The 27,953-nt window shown below is 40.5% G+C and overlaps 1 protein-coding gene across 2 annotated transcripts; it reads left to right on the top strand.

Annotated features, from left to right (window-relative positions):
• The first annotated feature begins 44 nt into the window (after positions 1-44).
• Positions 45-23,967, top strand: PSMA5 (proteasome 20S subunit alpha 5). 2 transcript variants are annotated; one of them, XM_089514842.1, is made up of 9 exons: positions 45-201; positions 7,471-7,537; positions 12,432-12,558; positions 13,917-13,984; positions 15,491-15,598; positions 15,701-15,759; positions 20,065-20,167; positions 21,157-21,243; positions 23,690-23,967. In XM_089514842.1, the coding sequence occupies exons 1-9, from the start codon at positions 173-175 to the stop codon at positions 23,765-23,767; spliced, it is 726 nt and encodes a 241-aa protein (XP_089370968.1). In that variant the 5' UTR covers positions 45-172; the 3' UTR covers positions 23,768-23,967. The 2 variants fall into 2 exon arrangements, with proteins under 2 accessions (XP_089370968.1, XP_089370969.1); XM_089514843.1 differs by lacking the exon at positions 15,491-15,598.
• The last annotated feature ends 3,986 nt before the right edge of the window (positions 23,968-27,953 follow it).

The following is a 27,953-nucleotide window of genomic DNA, read 5'->3' as shown; positions in this document are numbered from 1 at the left end:
TCCTATTGGTGGGCGGGTCGCTGTACGCATGCGCGGGACGCTGTGGCAAGAGAGAGAGAGAGAGAGGAACCGGGTGCTGCGCTGCTGACAGGGCCGCCATCGACCCCGAGATCCAGTAGCGGCTTCCCGGAAGTCCGATTCGCAGCGTTTCCTGTCCCGTTGCCAGGACAACATGTTCCTCACTCGCTCCGAGTACGACAGGTGGGTTTAGGCCCGAGGAGGAGCAGAGGCAGCGCGGCCTGGGCCCAGCCGGGGCTGAGTCACGGTGGCTCCCTCTCTGCCTTCATTCACACGCCACCGGAAGTGGGGAGCTACTTCCGGCCCCTGCCCTCCACCCCACTGGCTGGAGCCCACTGCTTCCTTCCTTGGGGGTCCGCTCCCTCACTCCTTCCGGGATACAGGGAGATTTTCGCCCTGCTACCCTCCATGATGCATAGAGACAGCGTGGCCTAGTGGCTTCAGCCTATTGGGGACTGCGTCCAAAACACACACTGCAGAAACAGCCCAGTTTGAGACTGCTTTAACTGCCCTGGCTCCATGCTAGGGGATTCTGGGAATTGTAGTGTTTGTGAGACATTTAGCCTCTGTCGGGGAACTCTGCTGCCCCAGGGAACTACAATTCCCAGGATTCCTTAGCACTGAGCCAGGGCAGTTAAAGCAGTCTCAAACTGGAGTGTGTGTTTTAGACCTGCGACTCTGGGGACCAGGGTTCGAATCCCCGCTCAGCCTCCTTGGTCCCACATGGTAGTCATACTCTCTCAGCCTCCAGGGCAGTGGTTCTCAACCTTTGTGCCTGAGACTTCTGGGAGTTGAAGTCCAAAACATTAGGAGAGCCAAAGGTTGAGAACTACAGCTCTAAGCGGTTTAGAACTGTAAGCTAATTGCCCCCATCAAGCTGGGTACTCATTTTAGCTGCCTCGGAAGAAGCAAGCCTGAGTCACGCCTGAGCCCCTGCTTGGGATTGAACTCGCAACCAAATGTTATGACTGCAAACTGGCTTAAAAGAGGAAGCTACTTGTTTGTTGTGGTTTGAGTGTTGCATTGCAACTCTAAGAGACCAGGGTTTGATTCCCAACTTGGTCACAAAACCCACTGGATGGCGTTGGGCAAGTCACACTCTCTCGGCCTCCAAAGGAAGGCAATGGTGAACCTTCTCTGAGCAAGTCTTGCCAAGGAAATCGCCCCCATGATAGGGTCACCTCAGGGCATGTAGTCACAGATGTCATAGCAATAGCAGTAGCAGCTTCATTTATATACCGCTTCATACCACTCTAAATGGTTTACAGTGTATAAGCTAATTGCCCCTATCAAGCTGGTTTCTCATTTTAGCCGCCTCAGAAGGATGCAAGCCTGAGTCAAGCCTGAGCCCCTGGTTGGGATTGAACTCGCAACCAAATGTCATAACTGCAGACTTGCTTAAGAGGGAAAGCTAGTCATTTGTTGTAGTTTGAGTGTTGGACTGAGACTCTGGGGACCAGGGTTTGATTCCCAACGGAAGTCACTGGGTGGCCTTATTGTCTTCCTCCTAAATTCCCAGTGCACTTGGCAATATACACTCATCCTTCCATATTTGTGGCTTTGACTTTTGCAGATTTGATTGTTCACAGATTTGATTAATGTGTTCTCTCTAGGAATATCTAGGTCCTCCATTGTAACTCTATGGTCAACTTTAAAGGTTGCACTGAAAGACATAAAGATTCCGAGAGAGAATGCTGTATTAGGCCTTTGTATCTCCTCCAGTGTAGTTCTGTGGTCAGTGTCTGTCGGATGTTGACCACAGAGTTGCCCTGGAGGACCTAGAGGTTCCTAGAGAGGTGTCCTCTTAGGTAAAAACATGGCGTTTTTGTTATTTACAGTCCCTAACACTAGCGAATATGGAGGGACAAGTGTATATATAATTTATATTTGACCTTTCTGCCCTCTCAAATGCTTGTAGCTTTTAATACAAAGCTTGTAACTTTAAATAATTTAACTTGTAAAATTAATTTAAGTATAAAATGCTTTAAAGATTAAAATATAAAATAGATTAAAAAACAGAAGAATGAAAGTAGTAACATTTTGGTCCCTTCTCAAAAGTGACACAGCTTAAATGAATCTAAAGATGTCTGCCTGTTAGCAGGAGAACAAGAGGTCAGGCTAGTCTGCCTTGGCAGAATATGAGAGGCTAGAAGCAGCCACCAAAAAGCCCTTGCTCACATCACACCCTCTTTTTCTGAAGATGATAGGGTAGTGAGAAGACCCTTCTTACTGCATTTGTTTACAATTAATGTTAGTTACCCAAGACTCTACAAATGTATTTGATAATTTCTGCATAATTGATTTAATTTTGCTAGCATTGTTATTTTTTTTATAATACACTTCCAAGTTGACATTTTCAACTTGAAGTGTTATTTAGCTTCAGTGGATGGAGAGGAATGAATGATACATAAGTTCTGCCCAGCTCAGTGTAACTGAAAACAAAAGTAAAAGCTTGAAGACTCGTCATTATGACTAAGGAAACTGGCTGAGGCCTACTATTTCAAAACGTCATTATCCTCTGTCAGCTCCCTCAGCTCACTCTTGCAACCTCCAGAGTAAGGCAATGGCAAACTTCCTCTGAACAAATCTTTCCAAGAAAAAAAACCATTGATAGGGCTACCTTTCACAGAATCATAGAGTTGGAAGAAACTCTAAGTGGCCATCCAGTCCAACCCTATTCTGCCATGCAGAAACACACAATCAAAGCACCCTTGACAGATAGCCATCCAGCCTCGGCTTAAAAACCCCCAAAGGAGGAGACTCCATCACTCTCAGAGGGAGCATGCTCCACTGTTGAACAGCTCTGACCTGAAGCCGTACAACACACAACAACATCTTGCATGCATATGGGTGGGTGTGCTTGTACCTTCAAGTCAATTCATAGCAGCCCCATGAATTTCAAAGGGTTTTCCTAGGCAATGAGTAGTCAGTTCCTTCCTCTGAAATATAGCCTGCCACACTTGGTCTTCATTGGCGGGCTCTCATCCAAGTGCTAACTGAGGTGGGTGCTGCTTAGCTTCCAAGATATGGTGCGTTTAGGGTATTTAGGCCCTCTCACTCATTCCTGTGCTCACCGTAAGTCATGCTCACTGGGAAAACCAGACTGAATTACTGTAGTGCTTTCTATGCAGGATTGTGTGTTTGCTTCTATGCAGGATTGTGCCTTCAAGTCACCTGTCCACTTGTGGTGGCCCCATGAATTTCCCAGGGTTTTGTTAGACAAGAAATAGCCAGAGGTGGTTTTGCCTGTTTTATCCTCTAAAATACATAGCCATCCACACTTAGTCTTTGCTCGAAGCCTCCCATCCTAGTACTAAGTAAGGCTGATCCTGCTTAGCTTCCAAGATCTGACACCTTTAGGGTACTTTGTTGTTGTTGTGTGCTTTGAAGTCATTTACAATTTAGGTCAATCCTACAGCCATCCTACCATGGGTTTTTCTTGGCCAGATTTGTTCAGAGAACGTTTGCCATTGTTTACCTCTAGGCTGAGAGCATGTGACTTGCCCAAGAGCTCTCATTTATTCATATGGTCGCGGTAAGTCATGCTTACTGGGAAAACTAGTACTGCAGTACTTTCTATGCAGGATTGTGTGTATGTGCCTTCAAGTCACCTGTTGACTTATGGTGGCCCCATGATTTTCCCAGGTTTTTTAGGCAAGGAATTCTAGGAAGTAGTTTTGCCAGTTCTTTCCTCTAAAATGTAGCCTACAGCTCCTGGTATTCATTGGCAGCCTTCCACTCAAGTAATAACCAGGGCTGACCCTGTTTAGCATCCAAGATTTGGTGCCTTTAGGGAATTTAGGCTCTCCCATTCATTCATGTGGTCACCATAAGTTGTGCTTACTGAGAAAACCAGACTGAATTACTGTAGTGCTTTCTGTGCAAGATTGTGTGTCCCTTCAATTCACCTGTAGACTTATGGTGATTCCATGAGTTTCTTAGGGTTTTCTTAGGCAAGGAGTAGTCAGAGATGGTTTTGCCAGTTCCCTCCTCTAGAATATAGCTCCCAGTATCTGATAGTCACGGGTGATCTACCATCCAAGTACTAACCAAGGCTGACCCCGCTTAGTTTCCAAGATCAGATGGGATCTTGTGTCTAGCATACCTGAGAAATGGTGTATATCTGTCATAAACTGATGAGTGATCTTATTTGTAAGGGCTTGTGTGTAAGTCGTGCACTCTTGGAGGGAAGTCTCTTAAAATTGGTGAAAATATAATTTCTATTTATCCAAAGCTACAATTGGGACACACATCATCTCTTATTTAGAAGAGTTCTGTTTTAGCAGTAGGTATAGTTTGAGTGAACCCCTTTGCAGGCTTTGCTTCCTTTTTCTGCTGAGCAAGTGAGTTTTACAAAGTTTTATGATGGCTAAACCACAGACATAAAATGTCCAGCAGTAATGCAAAGGTTACTCGAGGAGGACTGAGTTCTTCTTTAAAAATGAACCCGCAAAGTTGTCAAATTATTTTTCCTCATATTAATTAATCCTAATCGCCCTTCTCTTCCTTGTTTTGTGTTTCCAAAGCACCATCATAAAGCATAGTAGTTGGCAAAAGAACATGTGAGTTGCTGGTGGAGGGCTTTATGCCCCTTTCTCAAGTTATCTGTTGTTCAGAAATGTATAAAGAAGGTTGAAGGTAGCACTGATTTAATATATTGCATTGTGAAATAGTAGGCCTCAGCCAATTTCCTTAGTCATAATGACGAGTCTTTAAGCTTTTGCTTTTGTTTTCAGTTACACTGAGCTGGGCAGAACTTATGTATCATTTGTTCCTCTTTATCTGCTGAAGCTAAATAACACTTCAATGTCAACTTGGAGGTGTATTATAAAAAATTTAAAATGAACATTAGAAAAATTAAATCAAAAATTAAATATATTATGCAGAAACTATCAAATACATTTGTAGAGTCTTGGGTAACATTTATTAAAAGCTACAAGCATTTGAGAGGGCAGAAAGGTCAGTTATAGGTTTAAAATATATTGGCAAGCACACTGGCAATTTAGGAGGACGATAATATCAAAAATTATTGGGAAGCACAGATTACAAACTTCCTTCATAAATTTAGTTGTGATTCATATTTTCCCATACTTCAGGGCTCTCTGTTGGTAAAAGCCAGTCTATGCTAGTTTGTCTTTGTGTTTCTTCTGGGAAATTTGGGGGAACTGACAAATTTCCCAGAGAACGTTAGGTGAGCCACTTCAGCAAATCATGATATTCATAAGTAAAACTAAGGCATGTTTCTCTTGCAAGCTGTTGGAACAGTTCTGCACCCAGATGTTTTGTGTTTATAGAGCAGTTTGTTTTGTGGAACATAAGGTGCCATGATACCTCAGTGTTCAAAGTCCTTGGTAGATTTAATTTCAGCTGCATGGGGGTTGTGTTGTAGATGCTTATTCACAACAAAGTACATATATAAAAAAATTTTAATGAATAGAATATTGGCCAATGACAACTGTTTGTAGTGTCATATTAGGACCAAAACACACAGGCAGAAAGCCTCAGCTTCCAGCCATGTTGGGGATGTGGCATTTAGATGATGCATGTCCTGAACGTAGCCAGAAGCTGTGATGACACCACACCAAACAAGAGGAACTATGCCAAAAAGGAGCAGGTATGATCTGCTCCTTCCGGTGGCCTGGCACCATCCTTTTGACCCGTCTACTTCTGGCCACAGTGAGCCTTCTTGTGTCATTCATATTTGAAATCTTGAGTAAATTAAATGTTCCCTTTTTTAACCTGTCATTATTTATTTTAAAAGTAAGGAGTTGACAAGCCAATTTCTCAGTGAAAACTAAGTAACAGCTATGGTAGATCTATAAACAAAGGTGCAAACACTAGCCAGTTTGTTAGAATGCAGAGTTACATTAACAAAACAATTTAATTTCACCAAACATATATTTTGACTAATGGTGACAGATGTGCTGAAGAACATATAGACTATGTACCGGTATGCATGTATCTGGACCTCTGCCCATTTGATGATCTTTATTACATGATAATGCGTAATCTATTTTACTTAGGCCTTAGCCTACACTGTTTTATTATTTTATTGGTGTTTTTTGTGTTTTAACAGGGTCTATCAGTGGTCCCCAAATGTTTTGGTGCAACCACCTCCTTTCCTTTTGGGTGCCGACCATAGTGCCTCCCCAGCACATATTTTTTGATATTAGGTCTACTATTCTACTGTTCTCTGTGTAGTCGTGCTGGCCACAAACCACAGAATAGTCTCTGAAAATACTGGCTACCTTGGCTTAGCAACAGAGATGAGTAGCACCCTCTACAATCAGACACGACATAACAATCTTGACATGGGAAAACATTTACCTTTACCTGTTCTACTGCAAATTCAAAACAACCAGTCTTGGTTGCTGCTTCCTTTGCACCCAGCCAACTTGGGTGCAATAACCAAGCAGCTGGCTAAGCAGTAACTGAGAAACCTCTTATTCATGCCAGCCTTGAAGCAAAGGCCAGTGCAGACAAGAGGACTCCAGGCTGCTCCCAGGGTGATCAGGTGCAAGGGAGAAGCTTCTTTCTAGAGAGGAGGGACTCTCAATGCTTCATGAGGCAGAGAAAGGCGGAGCCGGTGTGTTGTAAGGGGTTGACAGAGCTACATGCTCTGGACAGGAGACAAAGCGCTCTTTCCGAGAATCAAGCACAGACACTCCTTCCCCAGAGACATGTCTTCCTCACACAATTTCAAATGTCCACTCCCCCTCCCCCCAAAATTTGTTTCCTCTGCTACTTCTTCCTTCACCCTGTCTGATGGAAGAAAGCAGGAGCAGCAGCTCAACTCTAACCAGCTAGCCAAGTCCCAGCAAAGCTCACAAAGCTCAGGCAGGGTCTCAAATGTGAAAGCTCCTTTTTGCTGCCACTTTTCCCCTGCCACCATGTGCTCTAACTCCAGTCTGTTCCAAAATGGTGCCGCTGAGCCACAGAAACAATGCCCTGCTTCCCAATTGCTACTACTAGCAAAAGACACCCGGTAAGGGAGTGAACTCACATGGGCAGGCAAGGAGCAGGAGGCACCACGAAAGAAAATGATCAGCGAAGCTATGTGGTGGTTTTCTGGGGATGCTGGAAAGCAGTTTAATGTAATCCCCATCCTAAAGACTGCTGGTTTCCTTTGTCTTTTCTGCAAACCAATACTTTAACTGAAGGTACCCCGTCCCTTTTTTATCTCACTGCCACTCTACTGCTCCCTTTCTACCTCACTGTCCCCCTGGAACCTTTCACCCCCGGGGAAGGGTGTACCACCCACTTTGGGAACCACTGTTCTATATCATGTGAAAAAGTGTGGTTGTTCTGTTGGTCAAAAATGGAATTATTAAATAAATGCCTTTGCTTTTTTGAGTAGATACCATTGTTTCCATTGAATAAATCATCTGACATGTGTTTTTGAAGATTCTGATCTTCTAGGTTGTGAGTTTGACTTCTGTCTTTCAATTGTAGGGGTGTGAACACTTTTTCTCCAGAAGGAAGATTATTCCAGGTGGAATATGCTATTGAAGCTATCAAGGTACAATAAGCGTTTCAAAATGATTATTTTAAATACAAAATGCATGATGTTCCACAAAGGTGGCTGGATTAGAATGGGAAATGTCAAAGAAATAACTAAGACTGAGTTGCAGAATTTTAGCACTGTTACCCCAAAAGTGTACTTTTTGGAGCATACAAATTGAGATAGCACCCCTTATAATTGTATTGTTTTTCTGTCAAGGACTGGCCTTGTGTTCTTTAACTATATCCAGCTGCATACAGCTGAAATATAGCTGAAATTTCTGTATCACATTAATTGGAGTAATTATTCAAAAATGACTCTGTAATAGGTGAGAGGGAGCCATATTGGTCACAGGAGGTCTAGGACCAATCAGGAATGTAAAATAATACTTTTCTTGTAAAGTACTACACCCAACAGAATCCAATGCCGTCCCATTTTGCCTTTCTGCATATGGCAAGAAATGTGGAGCTCTCTTTCACTCTCTCTTCCCTCCCTTCCTTGCCAGAGAAAAATACATTGTGGGCTATGACTATTCCTGTTCACAGTACACCTGTGTTAAATGGGTATTTGGCATTTTTGTCTAGAGAACACTGTGGATTCATCCCTGTCAAAATATTAATTACTGTCTCTTCTGTGAACTGAAGAGTAAACCCATTTAGAATACTTTTTTTAATGAACTTGGCATAGTAATTTCATAGAAGACAGCAACTAGTACTGTCTTTCAGAGTACTGTAAATTTTGTTCTTGGGTTGTGGAGCTAGTACACATTGTTCTTTGTGAGAACATGTAGGAGCACCTTAGTTTTGTGTTTGCTTAGTTGTTACATACACTTCTTCATCTTAAGTCGTAACACCTGCATGATCAAGGGGAAAAGATTTAAAAGCAATGGACATAGGTGCAGCCCTCCAAGTGATGTTGGACTGCAGCTCCCATCAGTCTCAACTAGCAGTACTGAGAGATACAATCCATCAACATATGGAGGGTTGGTCTTTGCCCACTCTGCTTTATGGCTACCTCAGAGACTTTCCTGGGCTCAGTCATACTTTAGTTCTTGCAATCTTCCCTACAAGCACTATTCCCTGTTCAGCTCTGTATACTGTGCAGCAGTATTCAATGAATGTTTCTTAGTATGCTATTTTACAGTTGGAGTGGGGGGAGAGAGGGAATTACCTCATTCCATCAATAGAAAGTTTCACAGCCAAACTAGAATTTTCTAAATAAAAATGACTGACTCAAATATTTACATTGTGTAGGCAATTATAATAGTTTTTCAGTTTTCATTGCGTAATTTGGTTTAGCAGCCAGCAGAACTGTTTTTTTCATCCTGCCATAAGCTTAGTCCAATACATACTTTTCCTCCTGTGAGATAAGAGAATAGGTAAGTGCAACTGTGAGAACCAGATCTCTTAATTTCCATTATGTAGAAAAGATGTCTATTGCATAGGAACAGCTGGTGCAGTTGAAATCTTGGTTCACCTGTTTTGCTGGTTGTATGAGTAGATGCTTATTGTTTAGGCTTTGATGTTTTCAGACACTGTACTTGCCATAGTGATTGTGCTACCACTATATAGCTAATGTGATAGATGCCCAGCCTTCCTCATAGCTGTAAAGCTGCAGAGGTAGATGGTGTTTATTTTACATTTCTGAAGTAGTCCTTGACCTCTCTTAGCTAACCTTAGACTGGGCATCACTTTAAGCTCCCCACCAGTCTGTCTAAGAGATACACCCATTTCCAGGTGTGTTACTTCCTTGCTGGAACACTGGACAGATGACTCCTTGTTGGATGACAGGAAAGAACCTGGAGTTCATTTTTTTCAGTTTGACTACCAAGGCCTATCAAGGTGTAGATATTTGTGAAGAAAGAACTGGCATTTAATTGACACATGTGAGAACACTAAGTACAATAATTTGAAAACTAGTGTGCAGACTAACATGCCTAAAACTTTATAGTAATAAGAATGGGTAGCTTCTAGGCACAACAATGCTTCTCTGTGATATGACTTTATTGGCAATGCAAATTAATTAGTAGACTCAGTAGTCATAATTTGTGTGTGCCTTCAAGTCGTTGCTGACTTATGGCAAGATACATATGAAAGAATAAAGGCAGATAGTGTATCACTTCATCTCAGCTGATGTATTGTTTCACCATAATAAAACCTCTTTTTTTAAAAAAAAACTTTTTAAAAAATTAATATATAGCTATCTTCATAATGTAAACTGGTGAAAGGTGCAGCTTTGCTCAACCCAAGCTCCATATCCTTTGATGGTTGATCTCTTATAAATCATCCTTGAACTGAAAACTCTCTGGGTTGAACATGACCAACAAACACTGACATATCTTAGTTAATAAAGCTTCTAAGACATAAGCTTCTTTTTATAGTCTTTTTAATGCCTGTCTGGCCCTCTTTTCCTTTTCTAATCCATCAGTGTCGAGGATGTCTTGGAAGTTGGCTTAAGTTGGGAGGTTTCCATGATGGCTGAGTTCAAGTGCTCAAAGAGGCAAATCAAATCAGAGGGTGTTATCCTGTAAAGATTGTCAATTTCCATTAGCATTCCTGCTCTTTCCCCTAAGGTTCCAATTGGATGCTGCATAGCAGCATAATGAGGGAACATGTGCAGGACACGGCCTGAGGGGAGATGGGCAGGTTTGTGTGAATTCACAATATAGCTGCTCACAACAGGCAAGGTAAACAGAAGCTGCCTTTAGAGTCCCTTATTGAACATGTGTCAAGAACAAAACAGAAAAAAGGGAGAGAAGATAATCCAAACCATATCTGCCTGGCATGCTACAAATGCATAGATCTGTAAGTTTGATCACCAGCAAGTGGTAAAAGAAAAAAAACCATCCCTCAATGCATTTTGGAAGAAACCTTGAAGTGACCTCTAGAAGATCCAGATGTTTTTGTTTTTTCACGCAAGGCTAACCTGACTTGGCTGTTTCATTTCACATGTGCATCTTGTTTGTTTTGGGTAAAAAGTTTGCTGAAACATGTCCAAGCTGATGCTCTTTTTCTGGTATAGAAACCTATCCCTATTCTTGTTATTCCTGCCCCGGTACCAAAGTTTCTGGTGAAGAGGTAATGCTCAGGAACATATCTACTTTGTTAACAGAGGTATACCTGTGCAATGGGAATAGCTCAATTGTAGATATAGCAGTGCAGGCTAATGTGAAATGTGTCTTTATGTCAATTTTTTATATTCAGAGCTCCACTTTGCAGGTACCTTGTGAACCAAACTGGTAAGCTGGTAGATTTAAAGTTCTTCTGAATTTGGAATTATAAATTAATAGAATCATAGAGCTAGAAGACACCACAAGAGCCATCCAGTCCAACCCCCTGCCATGCAGGAACTCTCAGTCAAAGCATCCCCAACAGTTGGTCATCCAGCCTCTGTTTAAAAACCTCCAAAGAAGGAGACTCCACCACTCTCTGAGGGAGTGTGTTCCACTGTTGAACAGCTCTTACTGTCAAAAAGTTCCTCCTAATGTTGAAATGGAATCTCTTTTCCTGTAGTTTGTATCCATTGTTCTGGGCCCTATTCTCTGGAGCAACAGAAAACAAGCTTGCTCCATCTTCAATATGACATCCCTTCAAATATTTAAACAGGGCTATCGTATCACCTCTTAACCATCTATTCTCCAGGCTAAACATACCCAGCTCCCTAAATCATTCCTCATAGGGCATGGTTTCCAGACCCTTCACCATTTTAGTCGCCCTCCTTTGGATACGCTCCAGCTTGTCAGCATCCTTTTTGAATTGTGGTGCCCAGAACTGGACAAAGTATTCCAGGTGAAGCCTCACCAAAGCAGAATAGAGTGGCACCATTACTTCCCTTGATCTAGAAACTATACTTTCATAATTTGAAGTGCTTGTTCTTGGATATTGCTGAACATTGAAACAATACAGGGGATATGATTTTAACTCTTAGATTACCTTTTATGTGAATGTATTTTTGACCTGTAATTGTTCAGTTGGCAGCATGCGTAGAGTTCATGTATACCCCAGTTAATTAAATAGATATGTTCCTGGCTATTACAGTATTTGATTGACATAAAATTTGGAACCAGAGGTAGAAATAACATTGAAAGAATGAGAATAGGTCCCTGTACTGCAAAAAGAGCAGTTCTGCATGTTTCATCAGATTTTTTATTCAAAACTAACAATATGCACACGTGAAATGAAGCAACCAGGTCAGGTAAGCCTGGTATACAGTAAGTAAACAAAAACATTTTGAACCCTCTGCAGGTACTTTAAAGAATCTCCCAAAATGCATCCGGAGATTCCCCCCCCACACACACTTTCACCAGCCTCTGCTTAGGTTATGATTTTCATTTTGGTAACCACACCTATAGTTGTGTACTTTTTTTTAACATACTAGCGGTAATTGATGAGGCTGGCTAATTAATTTTCCTGCTTTTTCTCTGTTTTGCTGTTCATGCATGCTCAGTAAGGAATCCTAGAGACAGCTGCTGTTACTTTGCCTGTTACAAGCAGGCACACACAACTAGAATAAGATTGGCTGGGGGTGTCCCATTCTTTCCCAGCTCATGTTTTGCTGCATTGTTTACTGCAGACACTCTGTTTCAACCTGGCAACTGAAAGTCTAGGTTTCTCCATTTAATGGTACTGGTCATCAGTCACCCAATTCCAGTTCTGTTAAAAACAAACTAACAACCTCCCGATAAGCCAAGGATGAGGAAAAGAAAAGAGGCTGGATGGGCAGAAAAAAGTATTTGTCAAAAGGAGGTGCTTTTTCAGAGGCTTTGTTAACTGAGGTAACTGTAATTTGGCTCTGGTAATCAGAAATACTAGTTAGGATGCATTTAAAGTTATGTTGATGAGATAAAGAGTTCTATAAAATATCAGAAATAGTTTGATAGTGATTATCTTTTCTTTCTTTTTTTAAAAAATAGCTTGGCTCCACAGCAATTGGAATTCAGACATCAGAAGGGGTGTGCCTGGCTGTGGAGAAGAGGATCACGTCCCCACTTATGGAACCCAGCAGTATTGAGAAAATTGTTGAAATAGATTCTCACATAGGTAAAAGTAACAAAAGCTTATTTATTTATTAAATGTTAATATAGCATGTGCATGCATAAAACCTTCCTCTGCAGACCTCCTATAGTACAGCCCACAGAGCTGTGTGCAGACTTTATTTGGTAGGGAGGGAATTAATATTTAATGGTACTGGTCACTGGTTTTCCAGGCTCTGGGCCAGCAGGACATAGTTGCAGGAGTAGGAAGCAGCAGCTGTAACTTGCTTCTGTTTGACCTCACTAATGAAAGCTTGTCCCCAAATTTAGAACTTGGAGGGCAGGGAATTGCAATGTAAACGCTTGATCCCCAGCCAGGTTCTGTGCTTGAAGCTCACTGATTGGACCACTAATGTTAGCATGTCCTCTGTGCCCAAGACACTTTCTTGCACAGGCACGCATACACCCTCCTTGAAAATGGAGCTTGCTCCTCAGGAATTTTTTTCTATGTATCTTTCTTTCTCTGTACTGACTGTTATCCTGATCTCTTCACTACTCAAGGACAATATTAACTTTTCATAGGACGTAGGTTATAGAAATTAGTGAGGTTATTTTCATTTTGTGAAAAAAATCTAAGAATCTATCACAGATGTTTTAGTATTTCTTTAATACATGAAGATGACTGGGAATTAAACTTATTTGTATAGGATCTGTAGCTGTGGCCATTGGACTGATAGCATGTTTTACCTTGTGGTACAAACCTTTAGGTTTGCTCCATGCTCCTGAAATTCTAGTGAGTTTTCATATAGTGTGTGTTGTTGGGAAGTTGAAAGATCTCTCCAAGCCATTTTATTTATTTTTATTTTTATTGAATAATTATATAATATACATATGAACAATAAACATATAAGACATTGAACATATAAAACATTAAACAAATAAAACACTATAAACCTACAATTTACCATTTTAGTTTCACTGTATTTTTGCCAGCTAATCTAGAAAAATATCCATGTCCATGTAGAGGCAATGTCCATGTAGAGGAATATGCATGTGTTTTACTCAGCACATCTGTAAAACAGATGTGTTTTACTCAGCAGATCTAGGGGTTTTAGTCTCATACCCAAATCTCAGACGCTCCAAGAAATGAATTAGTTGGTGCTTCTTGACTCAGGTTTGACTAAAGATGGCTAGTTTATTTGCTACTTTGCTTTGTGTGATAATCCTAGGTGTCCAAAGCAGTCAGTTTACAGGTTTTTGTAAGATGCAATTTGTGCCTTGAACTCTTTTCTCTTTTGTCTTCCAGTTGTTGGGACATAACCTGAATGATGTAGGGGCTGTATGCTTAATTGGAAACTTCCTCACTGGGTAGTGTGCTGAAAGTTTAAAATTGTGTAATGCTTATATATTTTCATTTTTCTTCAGGCTGTGCAATGAGTGGTTTAATAGCTGATGCAAAGACATTAATTGACAAAGCAAGAGTTGAAACACAGGTAACATTTATCTTTCACCACTGAACATATATATGAAAGCATTATTTCCATTTTGAAATACTCTGTTGGGCAAAGGGAAGCAGTATTAAATGAGTAGCAAACAGTGTTTTCTGAAGTAGTAAAAGTTGCTACTCAAGTCACCTCAAATTAACAAAAAGTGAGCATAAATCTTTCAGTGCAGGCATAGTTTTTTCTTTACATAACCAGAATAACTTTGAGATCTCTGCTTCTGAAGGTAGTATGTTTAAATAGAATAGTCTGTCCCAGCCAGTGAGCCCAGTAATCTTTCTGGTTGGCTGTGTAAGTGCTTTCTTTGGGAGTTTTCAGGAGAGACTGAAGAGACGTTTAATGTCACCCTCACTACAAATGAGCCACTTTTCTGTACTATTTATTCTTTGCAGATGGGCTGACATTTAAATGACCCTATCATAGGATGCTGATTTCTGTAGTTGGGATCTAGGCAGTCAGTTTTCATGTTCAGACATCTCAAACTTCAGCCTGTGTTGGAACTGCTCTTAGAAGATGTGATTTTTGTATGGTTAGAAAAATGTAAATGGACCCTAACTAAGGTCCAGAACACATGGGCTAAATAAGGTGGATTTTGACTGCTTTGGGGATGTGGTGTTCAAATGACACACCTTCAAAGCAGCCAGAAGCCACTCTGTTGCCGTGCTCTGGTCCAGTGGACTGGGGCTAAAAAGAATGGAAAAAAACTGGCTCCTGGCTGCACAGCTTGGGACTTGCGATGGTGGCCTCCTTTAGGAGCAGGCTGTGCAGTCACTGTGGTATTAGTGTGATTGTGGCTGGAGTGGCCAGAGGCTGCTCCTACAGATCCATGCGCTTCACTCCCAAGTCTGGATTCAAAATGCTTTAGAGAAGCCTCCTTCAACCTAGTGCCCTCTGGATAGCCATTGGTGGCAGCAGGTTGGGGAAGGCTGCTGAATATCTTGTTTTATGATACATGACTTTTAAGTATACCTAATGGATGACCTGCCCCAATTCCTTCTGCATCTCACTTGGCACAGCATTGCAATGACATGTGAATCTCTTGCTTGGTTCCTGCTACCTAGAAGAATAGAGATAATGACATTTTACTCTGGGAGGGTCTTAAGAAAAGTTAAATATATTTTTGATATATTTTGAGTTTCCAAATGTTGTTTGAAGCAAAGGGCTACATAGGCCAAAATCTAATTTGTGAAGCACTGTCTTCTAGTAGGGCACAATAAGAAAATAGTGTGCACCATCCTGGTATGTCTTCTTAATTTATATTATGGTAGGACACCTGTCAAGCTTGTCAACTGTAGGGCACTTAGACAGTGAGGGTGTAATGTCATATCTGATGAAGATGCAAGCATCCAAACTGAAGACATTTGAAATTTCTTATCCTAAGAATAAAATAAGCTTCTTTATTATTTCTGTTAGAGGTTTTGCTCATGTACACATGCAGTAATCAAAAAGCCATTGTGTAAAAATGTAGATCAGACTGTTTTCCCCCCTTCTTCTCAGAATCACTGGTTTACATACAATGAAATCATGACTGTAGAGAGTGTGACACAGGCAGTGTCCAACTTAGCATTACAGTTTGGGGAGGAAGATGCTGATCCAGGTGCTATGGTGAGTAGGTGATTGTATCAATTATATTCTGAATGTATGTTTTTTGTCAGTATCCAGTTACTCGGTCATTAAACTGTTGATCATTCTGCCATTTTTTTCCAGTCAAGGCCGTTTGGTGTGGCATTGCTCTTTGGAGGAGTCGATGAAAAGGGACCTCAGTTGTAAGTTTAGTCTTTCTTTCTTCACTCTGTTTTGTGTGTTTTCAAGCCAGAGTGTTTGTTACAGTTATATATCTTGGTTAGGAAATTGAACTCCCTAGAATTCTATTAAAAGTTAACTACAAGTTAAGGTTACTGACTTGGAACTATTGTATTTGTAGGTGTGTACTGCATTGGTTCTGCAAGCAGCATCAATACCCTATTGGGCTAGTGCAAGGGTGGGCAAAATGTGCTCCATGGATGAAAGGTGGCCCCAGAGTCATTTTGGCAACCCTGCACGGGTTCTTTCACCTCAAAACATTTTTTTTGGGGTGGGCAATAACATAGTATTTCCCTAAATGTATAAAAATGTATTTCTCTAAATATCAAACAGATGTCTAACAATGACTACAGTGCTTTGGCCTCCACAGGACTTTTCTAAAATAAGAAATGAAGGCTTGTGCAGGCCTTATGGGGGAGGCAATTGCAAATGGTGAGCGGCACCCTCCAGTGAGGTTTGGGCAGCTGCAACTGGCCGTTTGAGAGCAAAGATAATTTTGGGGGCACTGAAAGCTTGTTGGTGGTGCAGGGCAAGTTGACGATCACACTTGCCTGCATCGCTGGAAAATTGCCCTCCAAAAGTTGCTACAAGGGAAATGAGCCTCTCTGTCTGAAGGCTGGAAGTGCTCATTAATCGTCAAGGAAACGGAGCTCCCTCTGTAGCGTCCTTCAATCGTTGCAAAGAAAGCAGGGAAGCAGGGAGATTCTTCTTGACGCAAACTGCAAACTGCGTCTAGAAGAAAAAGAAGAAATCTTTTAGCAACTTTTGGAGGGCAACTTCCCAGCGATGCAGGCAAGTGTGAAAATCTTCTATATGTGTAGCCCTCCCAAGATCCTGTGGAAGCCCCTGTAACCATCACTAAACTAGAGTATAGGAAATATACAAGCTAAAAACTACTTCCCACTAAAGTAGTGTGGGAAACCTCTGACCCTCCAGATGTTTTGAACTTCATTTTGGTAATGGTATAGTGCCGCAGCCTAATGTTCTTGATATATTGAAATAACCTAGGATGGAAATGCAGTTGATAGGCAGCATATTGTGATGGATTTGACTAATAGATGCCTCTGTAGCTGTGTCAGTATGAAATGCTTTGTATTTTCCAATTATACTGATCAAATTATTGTAATTCAGGAAAGTCAGTTCTTTTCATGGAAAAATGCAGAGGAACTGCTTGAGTTAACACAATGCTGTACAGCAGTTACACTTAAATACATTTGAATGCTTGAATAAGCAGAATTTCAGAGTAAATATAAAGAAGGAATAAAGAAGGTCCAAATATTCTTTAGTCTTTTTGAAAAGAGCAGCAGAGCCACTGGTAACATAATACCTGTCGTCTGCTATGGCATTCTTTGGGTGGGGTTAGGAGAGCACTTGTAACCAAATGCGGTGTGCACTTCAAAGTTCCAAGCAGTCTTTAAAGAAACATGCCTTCCTGAATTTCATAGGAGAGTAGATCATTTCAAATGATGTGAGTGAGGTTTAGGGTGTGTGTGTCCATTATAGAAGTTGGTTGAACACTTTTCTTAAAAATTAAATTTGACATTTACATATACATGTACAATATGCTATTGCAAGTAGTAAAGATAATTTATAATTGTCATTTACATGGATGTCCAAGTATTAACTGGACTTTCTGTCACCAATCAGTTTGCTGCTGCTGCTGCTGCTGCTGCTGCTGCTGCTTCTTCTTCTTCTTCTTCTTCTTCTTCTTCTTCTTCTTCTTCTTCCTTGTAAAGTGCCATGTACATTGATAGCACTGTATAAATCAGGGGTAGGCAACCTTTTTGAGTCGGGGGCCAGGTTGCTGTCCCTCAGACAACTGGGGGGCCAAAGCCAGGGGTGGAGCTTCCACCCTCCAGGGGCGGAGCCACATGCTGGGGGTGGAGCTTCCACCTTCTGGGGGCGGAGCCACATGCCAGGGTGGAGCTTCCAGCCTCCAGGGGCAAAGCCACTCACTGGGGGTGGAGCTTCCACCGAAGCATCATCATCATCATCATCACCACCACCACTATCATTGTTACAGCAGACCTTTGTTACAGCACTTTGGAAAGTCACACTGTCTCACCTTCATAAATAATAAAAATAATGAAATGAAATAAAAAGCAATAATAAAAATAATGAAATAAAAAAACAAAAATAAGTGTTATATATTTTTAAAAATTAATGGAAAAAACCCAAGGCAGACCTGAAATGACTCACCTTTCCACCTCCTCCCCCTCTTTCTCCTCCTCCTCCTCCTCCTCCTCCTCCTCCTCCTCCTCCTCCTCCTCCTCTTCTTTCTCATTGAGAGGGCATTTTGCAGAAAGAACACCCAGGGCAAGTAGTAATAATAATAATACTAATAAAGTTACAAGCAAGGAAATTACTAAAATGCAATTGAAAATAAACTGCAGCAAGCATGCACACAGTTTCAACCCAGAAAAGCCACAAGTTGGTGAGAGAGCATTTTGCAGAAAGAACACCCCGCTAACCCCCTCCCCCAATGAACCAACCTCTTGCCTTGCTGTGGCTGCAGCTGCTGCTCTGGCTCCCTTTCTCCCTCGCTCTGTACTCCTTCCTTCTGCCTCCTCCTCCTTTCCCTGCTCTTAGGGAGGAGGAGGCGGAGGGCGAGGTGGAGCCTGCTGCAGGCCTGCTGCAGCCCCTGGAGCCCTGTTGGAGTGCTCCAGCGGCTGCACCGGGCCTACTAGATGGGCGCCGCCATTTTGTTTTTCAAAATGGCGGCCGAAGTCTCGCGTGACCTTTGCCATCCTGAGGTCACACGAGACTTTGGCCGCCATTTTGAAAAACAAAATGGCGGCCGGAGCGGCGCGAAAACGGGGGAAATCGGCGGCAGGACTGCGCAGGGGCCGGTAGGAAGGCCTTGGCGGGCCAGATCCGGCCCGCGGGCCGCAGGTTACCGACCCCTGCTATAAATAAATGAAAATGATAATTCATGAAAATAAAATGTAGTTGAAAGAGCAGGCTATTCAGAATGGTTACATGTTCAATTGTTATCTTTTTTGTGTCTTTCTTGTCCTCCAAGCCTCCTCTTATTTAACATTGTTAGCACTACAGTTAATGCTTAGAATGAGTGGCAAACAAATGAGTAATCTCATTAAAAGTAAGAACGGTTAAAATTTTCAGTCCAGTTTGTTAGATGCTGATATGGACAAAATGATTGCAAGAAAATAAATGGACTTTTCTGAATTTTTGAAAATCACCTTCATGGGATTTTTATTTTATTTCTCCTATTGGGTTTTATTGTGAGAGGGATTCTATACTAAGGTCTTAGTCTGCCTTGACATATTAATGAGAGGTCTTGTTCTGCTATTTCATGTCCTCCTAATTTGCTTTTGGGACGCCTACCAGGGTGCCTGACAAATGTCAGGGAAGGTTGAAGTGTTCACCTGTGAGTTTGTTAGTATTCACATTCTTTGATGGGTATCTGATCATCTACATGGGCAAGATAATATATACCAGGAGTGGGAAACATGTAGCCATCCATATGTTATAGACATTATCTTTAGTAGTCCATATGTTGTAGACATTAGCTCTGTTAATGGCCACCCTTGGTTGTAGCTGATGGTAGCTGGAGTCCAGCGACATTTAACAGGACCCAGGTTCTCATTATGACATCTATTGGAGCTAAGACTGGTGTATCATTTTATGGTGAAGATTTCCCTGTCTCAAAAGTCAGTCAACTTAGTGGAATCTTGAGGATACAAAAGGGCTGTATGCAGCCCACATATGTTCCATCTGCCTTTAAGTTACTTAGCATTTTCCCCAAAGATACCACTTCAGATCCAAAGTACTTCATGTGTGAGCAAAAGGTATTTTCACCTACCTGACAGTGATTGATACACTATTCTGGAGTGTTTTCTGATGCTGAGGTAGTTCTTTGACGTCTGCCACATGTCAGGATAGCATTCTAGGGAACACTACCAAGATAATACAGTATCTCTTCTAGGAATTTCTTAATCATTTGAATATTCTGTTGGTTCTCCTGTAATTTCTTTTGAATGTTTCGTATACAGACCACCATATTTTCTAGGTCCAAAGTACATAATATCTTTGGCCAATTATTACTCTTTCCACTTTGTCAAATGTAATACTTTGCTGCCATACATGCACTGTATTTCTTATCAGAACAGATAATGCTTGCAGAATCCTTCTAAACCTCTTACTGAACTTACTTCCTGTGAGCCATGTTATATTGCAATATCACTGGTAGGGAAATTTCTTGGTGTATAAATCCCTTGTTCATTCTGTTGTTATCTTTTCTTTTGTAGGTTTCACATGGACCCTTCTGGAACATTTGTACAGTGTGATGCGAGAGCAATTGGATCAGCTTCAGAAGGTGCACAAAGCTCTCTGCAAGAGGTTTATCACAAGGTAACAGAATGAGGTCTAAAAGACATATCTTGGCTTGCTTGTTGGTCCCATAAAACACTGTTTACTGGTTTTCCCTGGTGAGAGAACAAGGGGTGAAAAGAACAAGTGTGATATTCATGCTAGTTTTACTCACAACAAGAACTGTTGTGTGAAATGTAATTTCTAAAAACTGTTGCAAAACTGTTGCCTCCTGATTAAAAAGAAGTATTCAAAGGACAGCTATATCACCTGATTACAGAATACATACCAGAAGTCTATGTATAAATCAGCTGTAAGGTTTTTAGAAGGTATCACTATAGATCAATATAATTGGCAAACTACTTGTGACATGATTGGCCTGTTGTTGGCATTTCACAATCTTTCACATTTGTATGATTTATTTAAATTGGATCTCAAAATTTCACTTGAGCCAATTTTCTAGAAATATTTGTCATGAGGGAAGCAAATTGTCATAATATTTCAATAATAATAAGTGCAGTAGTATTTGACTTGATGGCTGCAATGCTTACCTCTGTTCTTCTAAAATTAAAGGTGAATTTTGTCAGAGACATGAAAAAACCCCAATGTTATCTTGCTTTATCAAGTTATCAGTTTTCACTTAAATTTTCTTCTGAAATTCAGGACTGAATCTTTCACTGTACAGTTATTTTCATTGCAGGGAATTGTGTCTTCATGTGTACTAGGATTTCCAAAAATACTGACACACAGGATGAATAATTATTGAATTACTTCATATCATTCCAAGCCACCATGGCAAAAGATCTAGGGATTCATTTCATATGTGGTCCCTCACCATACAGAATATGCAGTTTTTTGTATGCCACTGCCATCCTTTTTAGTATGTATCATCCTAGAGAAAATAGTTTACTCCAAGAGAGCTCCTCCACATGGAGAACAAAAGCAGCTTTCATATGGCAGTTGTCATGTGTACTTCTGTGATTTCTCTTAACTTCTGTTAACTTCTTAATCTCTTTGATTTCTCTGAACAGTCAATGACACTGAAAGAAGCAATCAAGTCATCCCTTGTCATTCTGAAACAAGTTATGGAAGAAAAACTGAATGCAACTAACATTGAGGTATGTATTTTACTGTGCTGATAAAGAGAAGTGCTTTCCTTCTGTGTCCTGAGTAAATACATTTAAGCTGCTGCCATAGTTGAAGATCTCATATCTGCTATTGCTGGTTTCTTAACAACTTGATGTTCCTTAGCTTTGAAGTGAGAGTTCTGTCATCTCACACAGATGACAATAGCTTCACTTTTAATTACATGTGTTAACTTCTTAAAAAGTTAAGGAAGGCTCTCTACAGACAGTGAATGGATGCTGTGGTAAAAACTTGATTTGTCTAGGCTCTTGGAAATGCATTTCCTGATGGTTTGCAAATTTGGCAGACCACAGAGTACAGTTAAAATTAGTGGCAAGTCTTTGTTGTGCATGTTATACAGCAGTGGGACTGACTGAAAAGTATTACTTTGACTCTACTATTTCATCCTCGACATGTTACCTAGCCATGTCATTCTGTGCAGAGAAGATCAGACCTGGCTTAGAGAGATGAGAGTGGAACCCTTAGTTACGTGCTGGGATAATTTTGCTAGGCACTTTCAAGGAGTAAGTGTCCCATCTGGTGAATTTTGTGGGATCAGTTTAGGTTATTGTGTCCTGATGATGGGGTTGAATCAGTTCATCCCATCCCATGTAGGCTTGACCCTTGCCAATTTTCTCTGATAAGGTATAAGATAGACATGGATTGATTATGTATGACCAGGGTGTACCAAATATTTCATTGTCAGGAGAAGGTACCTAGTGCTTTGAAATAGGTTGTAGCCTGCCTTCTTCTATAGAGGACTTCATTGGGCCCACATATATATGAGAACTACTTTCCTGTCACTAATATCTTCTTTTTGGCAAGGTGCTTGGGTGTGTGGTGGCTGGCCAATTTCAGATGCCCATGGAGAGAACACACCACTGGACCCATCTTAATCTGGTTTCAGGCCCAGGGCACAGTACTGGAGCATCTTGCTCTGATGAATGATTCTGGGTGAAAGATAGGGGAGTGCTGTCCTGTTGTCCCTCCTGCATCTCTGTGGTCTTCTGTAGCATTGACCATGATATTCTACTGGACCAGTTCTGCTTGGTAGCAGTAGAGGACACCGTAGGATGATCGTTCCAGTTCTGTCTGCAGGACTAGTTAGGGCATTATATACTATCAGTATGATGATGATATTCAACTCTACTGTATCCATTGACCCAGAGTGCTGGATCAATGCCTGGATACTGTAATAAGTTGGATAAGGGCCAATAAACTGTATCTGAATCCTGGTAAGAGTTGGATTAGCAATTTCCAAGTCTAGCAACTGGAAAACTGCCTGCTTTAAATGGGGTTGCACTCATGGAGGAGTATATATGTATTTTAGGAGTATTCCTGGATTCATCTTTTATCACTGCTTTGATCACTTTACCAGCTACCTTCTTGACCCTGCTTCATTTTTCCTTTTCATCTGATGGGGCAGTGGATGTTCAGAATTAATGACTGAGCAGAATAAAGAACAGGATAAAGTAGAATGGGGGTGGATAATACCTGTCACATTGGCAAATTAATTCCCAATCTTTGGTCCACCAGGTGTTTTCGAAAGTTGCAGTATTGTTACCTCCTGAATTATTTTGCTTCCCAAAAGGTTATTGGAAACAGATGCATAATTACACTGAGCTCTTTTACAGAAGTAAAGAAGACACATAATACTTGGAATTTCTCATTTCGTAATCCAGTCTGTGATACGAGTATAATAGTGCCCTTTACTTAACACACTTTCCCCAAGAATTACTGAGATACTGTGTATAAAGTATTGAAAAAAGTATTTCAGTACATAGCATTGGTAGTTTTCTAGAAAACATGGAAATGTTTTATCTGCTTTCTTTGCCATCCAAGTTACCTCAGTATTTTGAAACTGATAATATACAAAACCAGACAAAAAGTCTTGACTTGCTTTTGAAAAAAAAACCATCTTAAGTAGTCATTGAGTCCATCTCTTAAATGTGCTTTGTTTGTACATTTGGAAAGGTCATTACCATCCCTGTGTGCAGGAGGCCTCTCTCTAACTGTGGTGATTTAAGCACAGCGAACTAGGCACTCCATAATCTTCTCTCACTGTTTTTGGAGAGGGGGTAGAGGGTGAAGAAATGGTGTGAACTGGATTCAAATAAGCTTAAAGAAATGCATTGCAGAATAAAAAGTTATCATATTAATACTGTCAAAAGAAAACAGAACCCAAGCATGTTTAGTAAAAGAATCTTAGTTCAGTTTCTGCTGTACAAAAGTAAGAGCATATTGGTAGTCATTTTAGTTTCAGGAAGCTATTTCAGGGAGCTGATATGTGTCTGGTTGGAATGATCCACAAGGCAGAACACTCCAGACAGTCTAATGGTAACATCTGTTCCATGTGCAGTAAGCTTTATCTTCTATGTTTAATGCAGTCACTTGTTACTTGTATAGACATTTGCAATTCTTTTCCCTCTGTCCTTGCAGCTTGCAACAGTGCAACCTGGAATGAAGTTCCACATGTACACGAAAGAGGAGCTTGAAGATGTCATCAAAGATATTTGATGAGGGAGAGAACCTCTCCAACTGCCTCATTCCCTGATCACAGCAAACTGAATTTTCAGTTTCTTTCCAGTGCCCGTAACTTTATTTCAGCAGCACGTATGCCTGCTCTTAAACAAAGTCTCAAAGATTTTTTTACAGTTTCTGTACATAAAAAGATCTTCAATAAGATGAAGCTAGAATAAATCATTTTGTTATTCTTATGTTATTACTTCTACAGTAAAGTTCTGGGGTGGGGGAAATAGTTAAAATGTGTGCTGAGCTGATACTGGCACCTTTTGCAAATGTTTTCTTTCCCTAGCCCGCTGAAAACCATTGTCCTTTTTGAAATGGTTTTTACAAGAGAACACAAAATAGACTGTAGTACAGTCACTCCTCTTTAACCACCATTTTCATCTCTCTACTTGGTACCTGATGTGCAGTGATGGTCCTTGTAGTGACTCCAGTTAGCTGTTGCATCAGCTTCATTTTTAAAAACAGTATGGTCTTTACTCTAGAACAGTGATCACTGTTGCTAGGAAGGGCAGTCTGAAATTAGTAGCATGAAGTGATTGCATAATAGAATATTGTACCAAAAATACTTTAGGGAAACAATTTAGTGTCCTCAGTCCTCCTTTTAACACTGAAAGCTCACACTCAAAAAAATCCATTGCAAGACAGTTAAAATTTTGAAAATACCTGTTCAGAGACCATAGTTAAAGTTAGTGTATTAATTTTTCCATTATGTAACTTAGTTGCCAGTGTCTTAATATTTTTCTAATCTTATTACTGTGCTGTATTTTCGTCCTTTTCTGGACAACATTGTTAGTAACTGGATACCCAGATATGTTGTGGTCTTGAAAGCCACTTCTGGAGCTCCTGTTTGTAGCTTTTCAAGAGACACAGCTCCCTCAAGTGGAACACAGAATCTCAACAAGACACTGCAACTAAAGAATTGGTTTAATTTATGCAACTTGCCAACACATCAAATGTTAAAAATTCTTTTATAGGTAGAAGATTATTACAGTTTTCAAACTCATTACTTATTTTCACTTATGTCTTCCTGTGGAAAATATATATATATATCAATCCTAAATAGAGACCAAGCTCCTACTCAAGCAGCCAACTGATTTCATATTTCTGTTTCAGGTTTTCAGTTAGTAATCCATCTGGTCTGAATTTTTTATTTGATATTGTGGCCAACTGTCATATTAGTTTTTATTAGCTTTACTTTCATTTTAGGAGAAAAGTCCATCAGCCTAATGCTGTGTCATACCCATTTCATTTAATCATATCAATAGGTTATTAACATTTAGGATAGAGACCAGATGTTTTTAATCAAAGGAATAAAAGCTTGGAGCAGTCTCTAAAACTTGGAAGCAAACAATTCCATTTACTCTGAAAAAAGCTGTGGATGAACCCAGACAGATGCTGGATTTTTTATTTTGCTTAAAGACTGGTTTTGGAAAATCATGTAGGATGAACATGTTCAAGAAAGTGAAGAATTGTCTGTCTCGTTCAAATGGTTGGCATCTAGACATCGATAGTGCTCAAGAAATGTTCTGAAGTGTGTGTTGTAATCAGGTGGAGAAAGACATATTTGGAGGTGTTAGAAAGGATAAAAGAAATGATAGAGTATGCCTAATGGGCTGTACGTTTGTTAAGCAAAAGTTATTGGGAGTAATGAGCAGTATGAAGAAACATTCCCTATGTTAGGCTAGGTAATGCCCAACATTTAACAGGGAGCTGGTTCATTAGTGCCTTCTATGACCTATAAGAATGGATCCACTGCATTGTAAACTTGCATTAGATGTATAACATTCCTTTGAAAGAAAAATGCAGAGGAAGTAAACTACGGTAAACCAAAAGTGATTGAAGATAAAGCTGATGTGCATTCTGCAATGAGAATGCGGTTGTTTAAAATCTGTGGTAAAGGATATGAAGAGTCCTTTTAGTGTATACAGTAGAATGGTTTCATTTTAGCTGGATATTATTGGGTTTGTGCAAAAAATAAGACCTTCCCTAACAATTAAGACAAAGGCTTTTTATGTTCTGTTTTAAATACAGTTGGTAGTACCAGCTACCATGTGAGCCTGCCATGATTTTTCTTAAACTAAAAAACAAGACTTTGTTCTATTCTTATCTGAGCAGTAAAAGCAAATCAGTCCTGACTGCAACAGACCAGCCAACATCAAATTTTAAAAGCTGTACTCATCTTGATCTATGAAAACTAGAAAAAATTACAATTTACTAGAAAAATGTACAAATCTTATGTCTGCCATAGTTGTCTGCAGAACAAGTATGTGAGACTTATCTATTTAGCCTACAGTTCATATACAGACATTTTAAATAACTAAATAGGATGGGAAGAAGATAGCCGATTACAGGTTTGCTACTTCTACAAACTCTGAAGCATAGGCCTGTTACAGACTGCCAAAATAAAGCTGCTTCAGGTCTCTTTGGAGGTATGCTGTTTAAATGATGCATGCATCCTAAGAATCGGAAAGCTGCACCAAAGCTGCACTCCAGTGCTTAGAAATGGAGTGTGGCTTTGGCGCGACCTCCAGACTCTTAGGACCCATGCATCATTTAAACAGCATACCTCCAAAGAGACCCGAAGCAGCTTTATTTTGGCAGTCTGTAACAGGCCATAGATTATACTGAATATCTTTTATGATTATGAAATGTGTCTACAACAAGGGGGGGAGTTCTAGATGTTGGACTGCAGCTCTCATCATTCCATGTGATTGACTGTGATGGATCTCATGATAGGAGCTGCAGTCCAACAGCACATACTGGAAGACTACATGATTCCTATTCTACTCCATATGGTGGTGTATTTTTCTTTGATGCTTTCCTTTCCAAATTTTCTGAGTCAGTGATTGGGTACCTCAGTCTTAATGATTACATGTGAACTATTATGCTGCCTCACTTATATATAGGATCCTTATATATGTGATCTGCTTCAGTATGTGCACCAATACAAACAGACCACAAATATTCTGGAAAGTTTTTGTACCTGTTAGTACAACTTCATATGAACATATGATAGATTGTGCTATGACTTTGGAGACCAAGATTCAATTCCCTACTTGGCCATGAAGCCCACGGGCAATCCTGGGCAAGTCACATGCTCTCAGTGTCAGGCAAAGGCAATGGCAAACCTCTGAAAAAATCTTGCTAAGAAAATCAAATGATAGGTTTGTCTTAGGGTTGCCATAAGTCAGAAAGGAAGGCACACAACATCAAAAGTAAAAGACAGAGAAGCTCAATTCTTGTGGTATAGATCATGAGCTACTTATATTAAAAATGAGAATAAAGTTGGGGGGGGGGGAATGAAACCAATCATACCAAAATATGATCGGAAGAACATCTCAACAGAATTTACAGAAAATGTAAGAAAAAGATTTGCATTATTTTCTGCTGCTCCAGAGAACAGAACCTGGAACAATGGATGCAAGCTACAGGAAAAGAGATTCCACCTGAACATTGGGAGGAACTTCCTGACAGTAAGGGCTGTTTGACAGTGGAACACACTCCCTCGGAGGGTGATAGAGTCTCCTTCCTTGGAGGTCTTTAAACAGAGGCTGGATGGCCATCTGTCAGAGATGCTTTGATTTGGATTTCCTGCATGACAGGGGGTTGGACTGGAGGCCCTAGTGGTCTCTTCCAACTCTATGATTCTATGATTAAAAATAATCGACTGGGAACATGAACTATGGTCAGAAGCCAGGGACATAATTAAGGAACAGTGGAGGCAAACACTACCCATGGCCAGAAAGATAAAAGAATGAGCAACAGATGACAGAATGCTTCAAGCTCTACAGGAAAGACAAGCAAAAGTAAAGGGAGATAGGAATAAAATCAGAACTATGTATGCAATTGTCCAATGACTAGTATGCAAGAACAAAGAGAACTACTATAATAATGCAACAAAGTAGAAGAAAATAAGAGCTCTTCCACAAGATCCAAGAACTCAGGGAAATTTGGATTGAGGGCGGGAATGGTCTACAATTAGAAGAACATACTACACAAAAAAAGACATAAAAAGTCAGAAGATATCAAGGAAATGATAAAATGAGTGACATACAGAATGAAGAACCATACAAAGAGGAACCCCAGGTTCTAGAAAGTGAGGTGTAAGATGCACTGGAGATCACCAGGAACAAATTATATCCCAATGGAAGTGCTACAATCCACACAGGCAGAA

The sequence above is a fragment of the Sceloporus occidentalis genome, unplaced genomic scaffold, assembly GCF_023333645.1.
Source record: "Sceloporus occidentalis isolate IW3139 unplaced genomic scaffold, rSceOcc1.0.p SCAF_3, whole genome shotgun sequence".
NCBI lineage: Eukaryota > Metazoa > Chordata > Lepidosauria > Squamata > Phrynosomatidae > Sceloporus > Sceloporus occidentalis.
The sequence above is the reverse complement of the archived record's forward strand: the minus strand, read 5'-3'. Positions and strand labels throughout refer to the sequence as shown.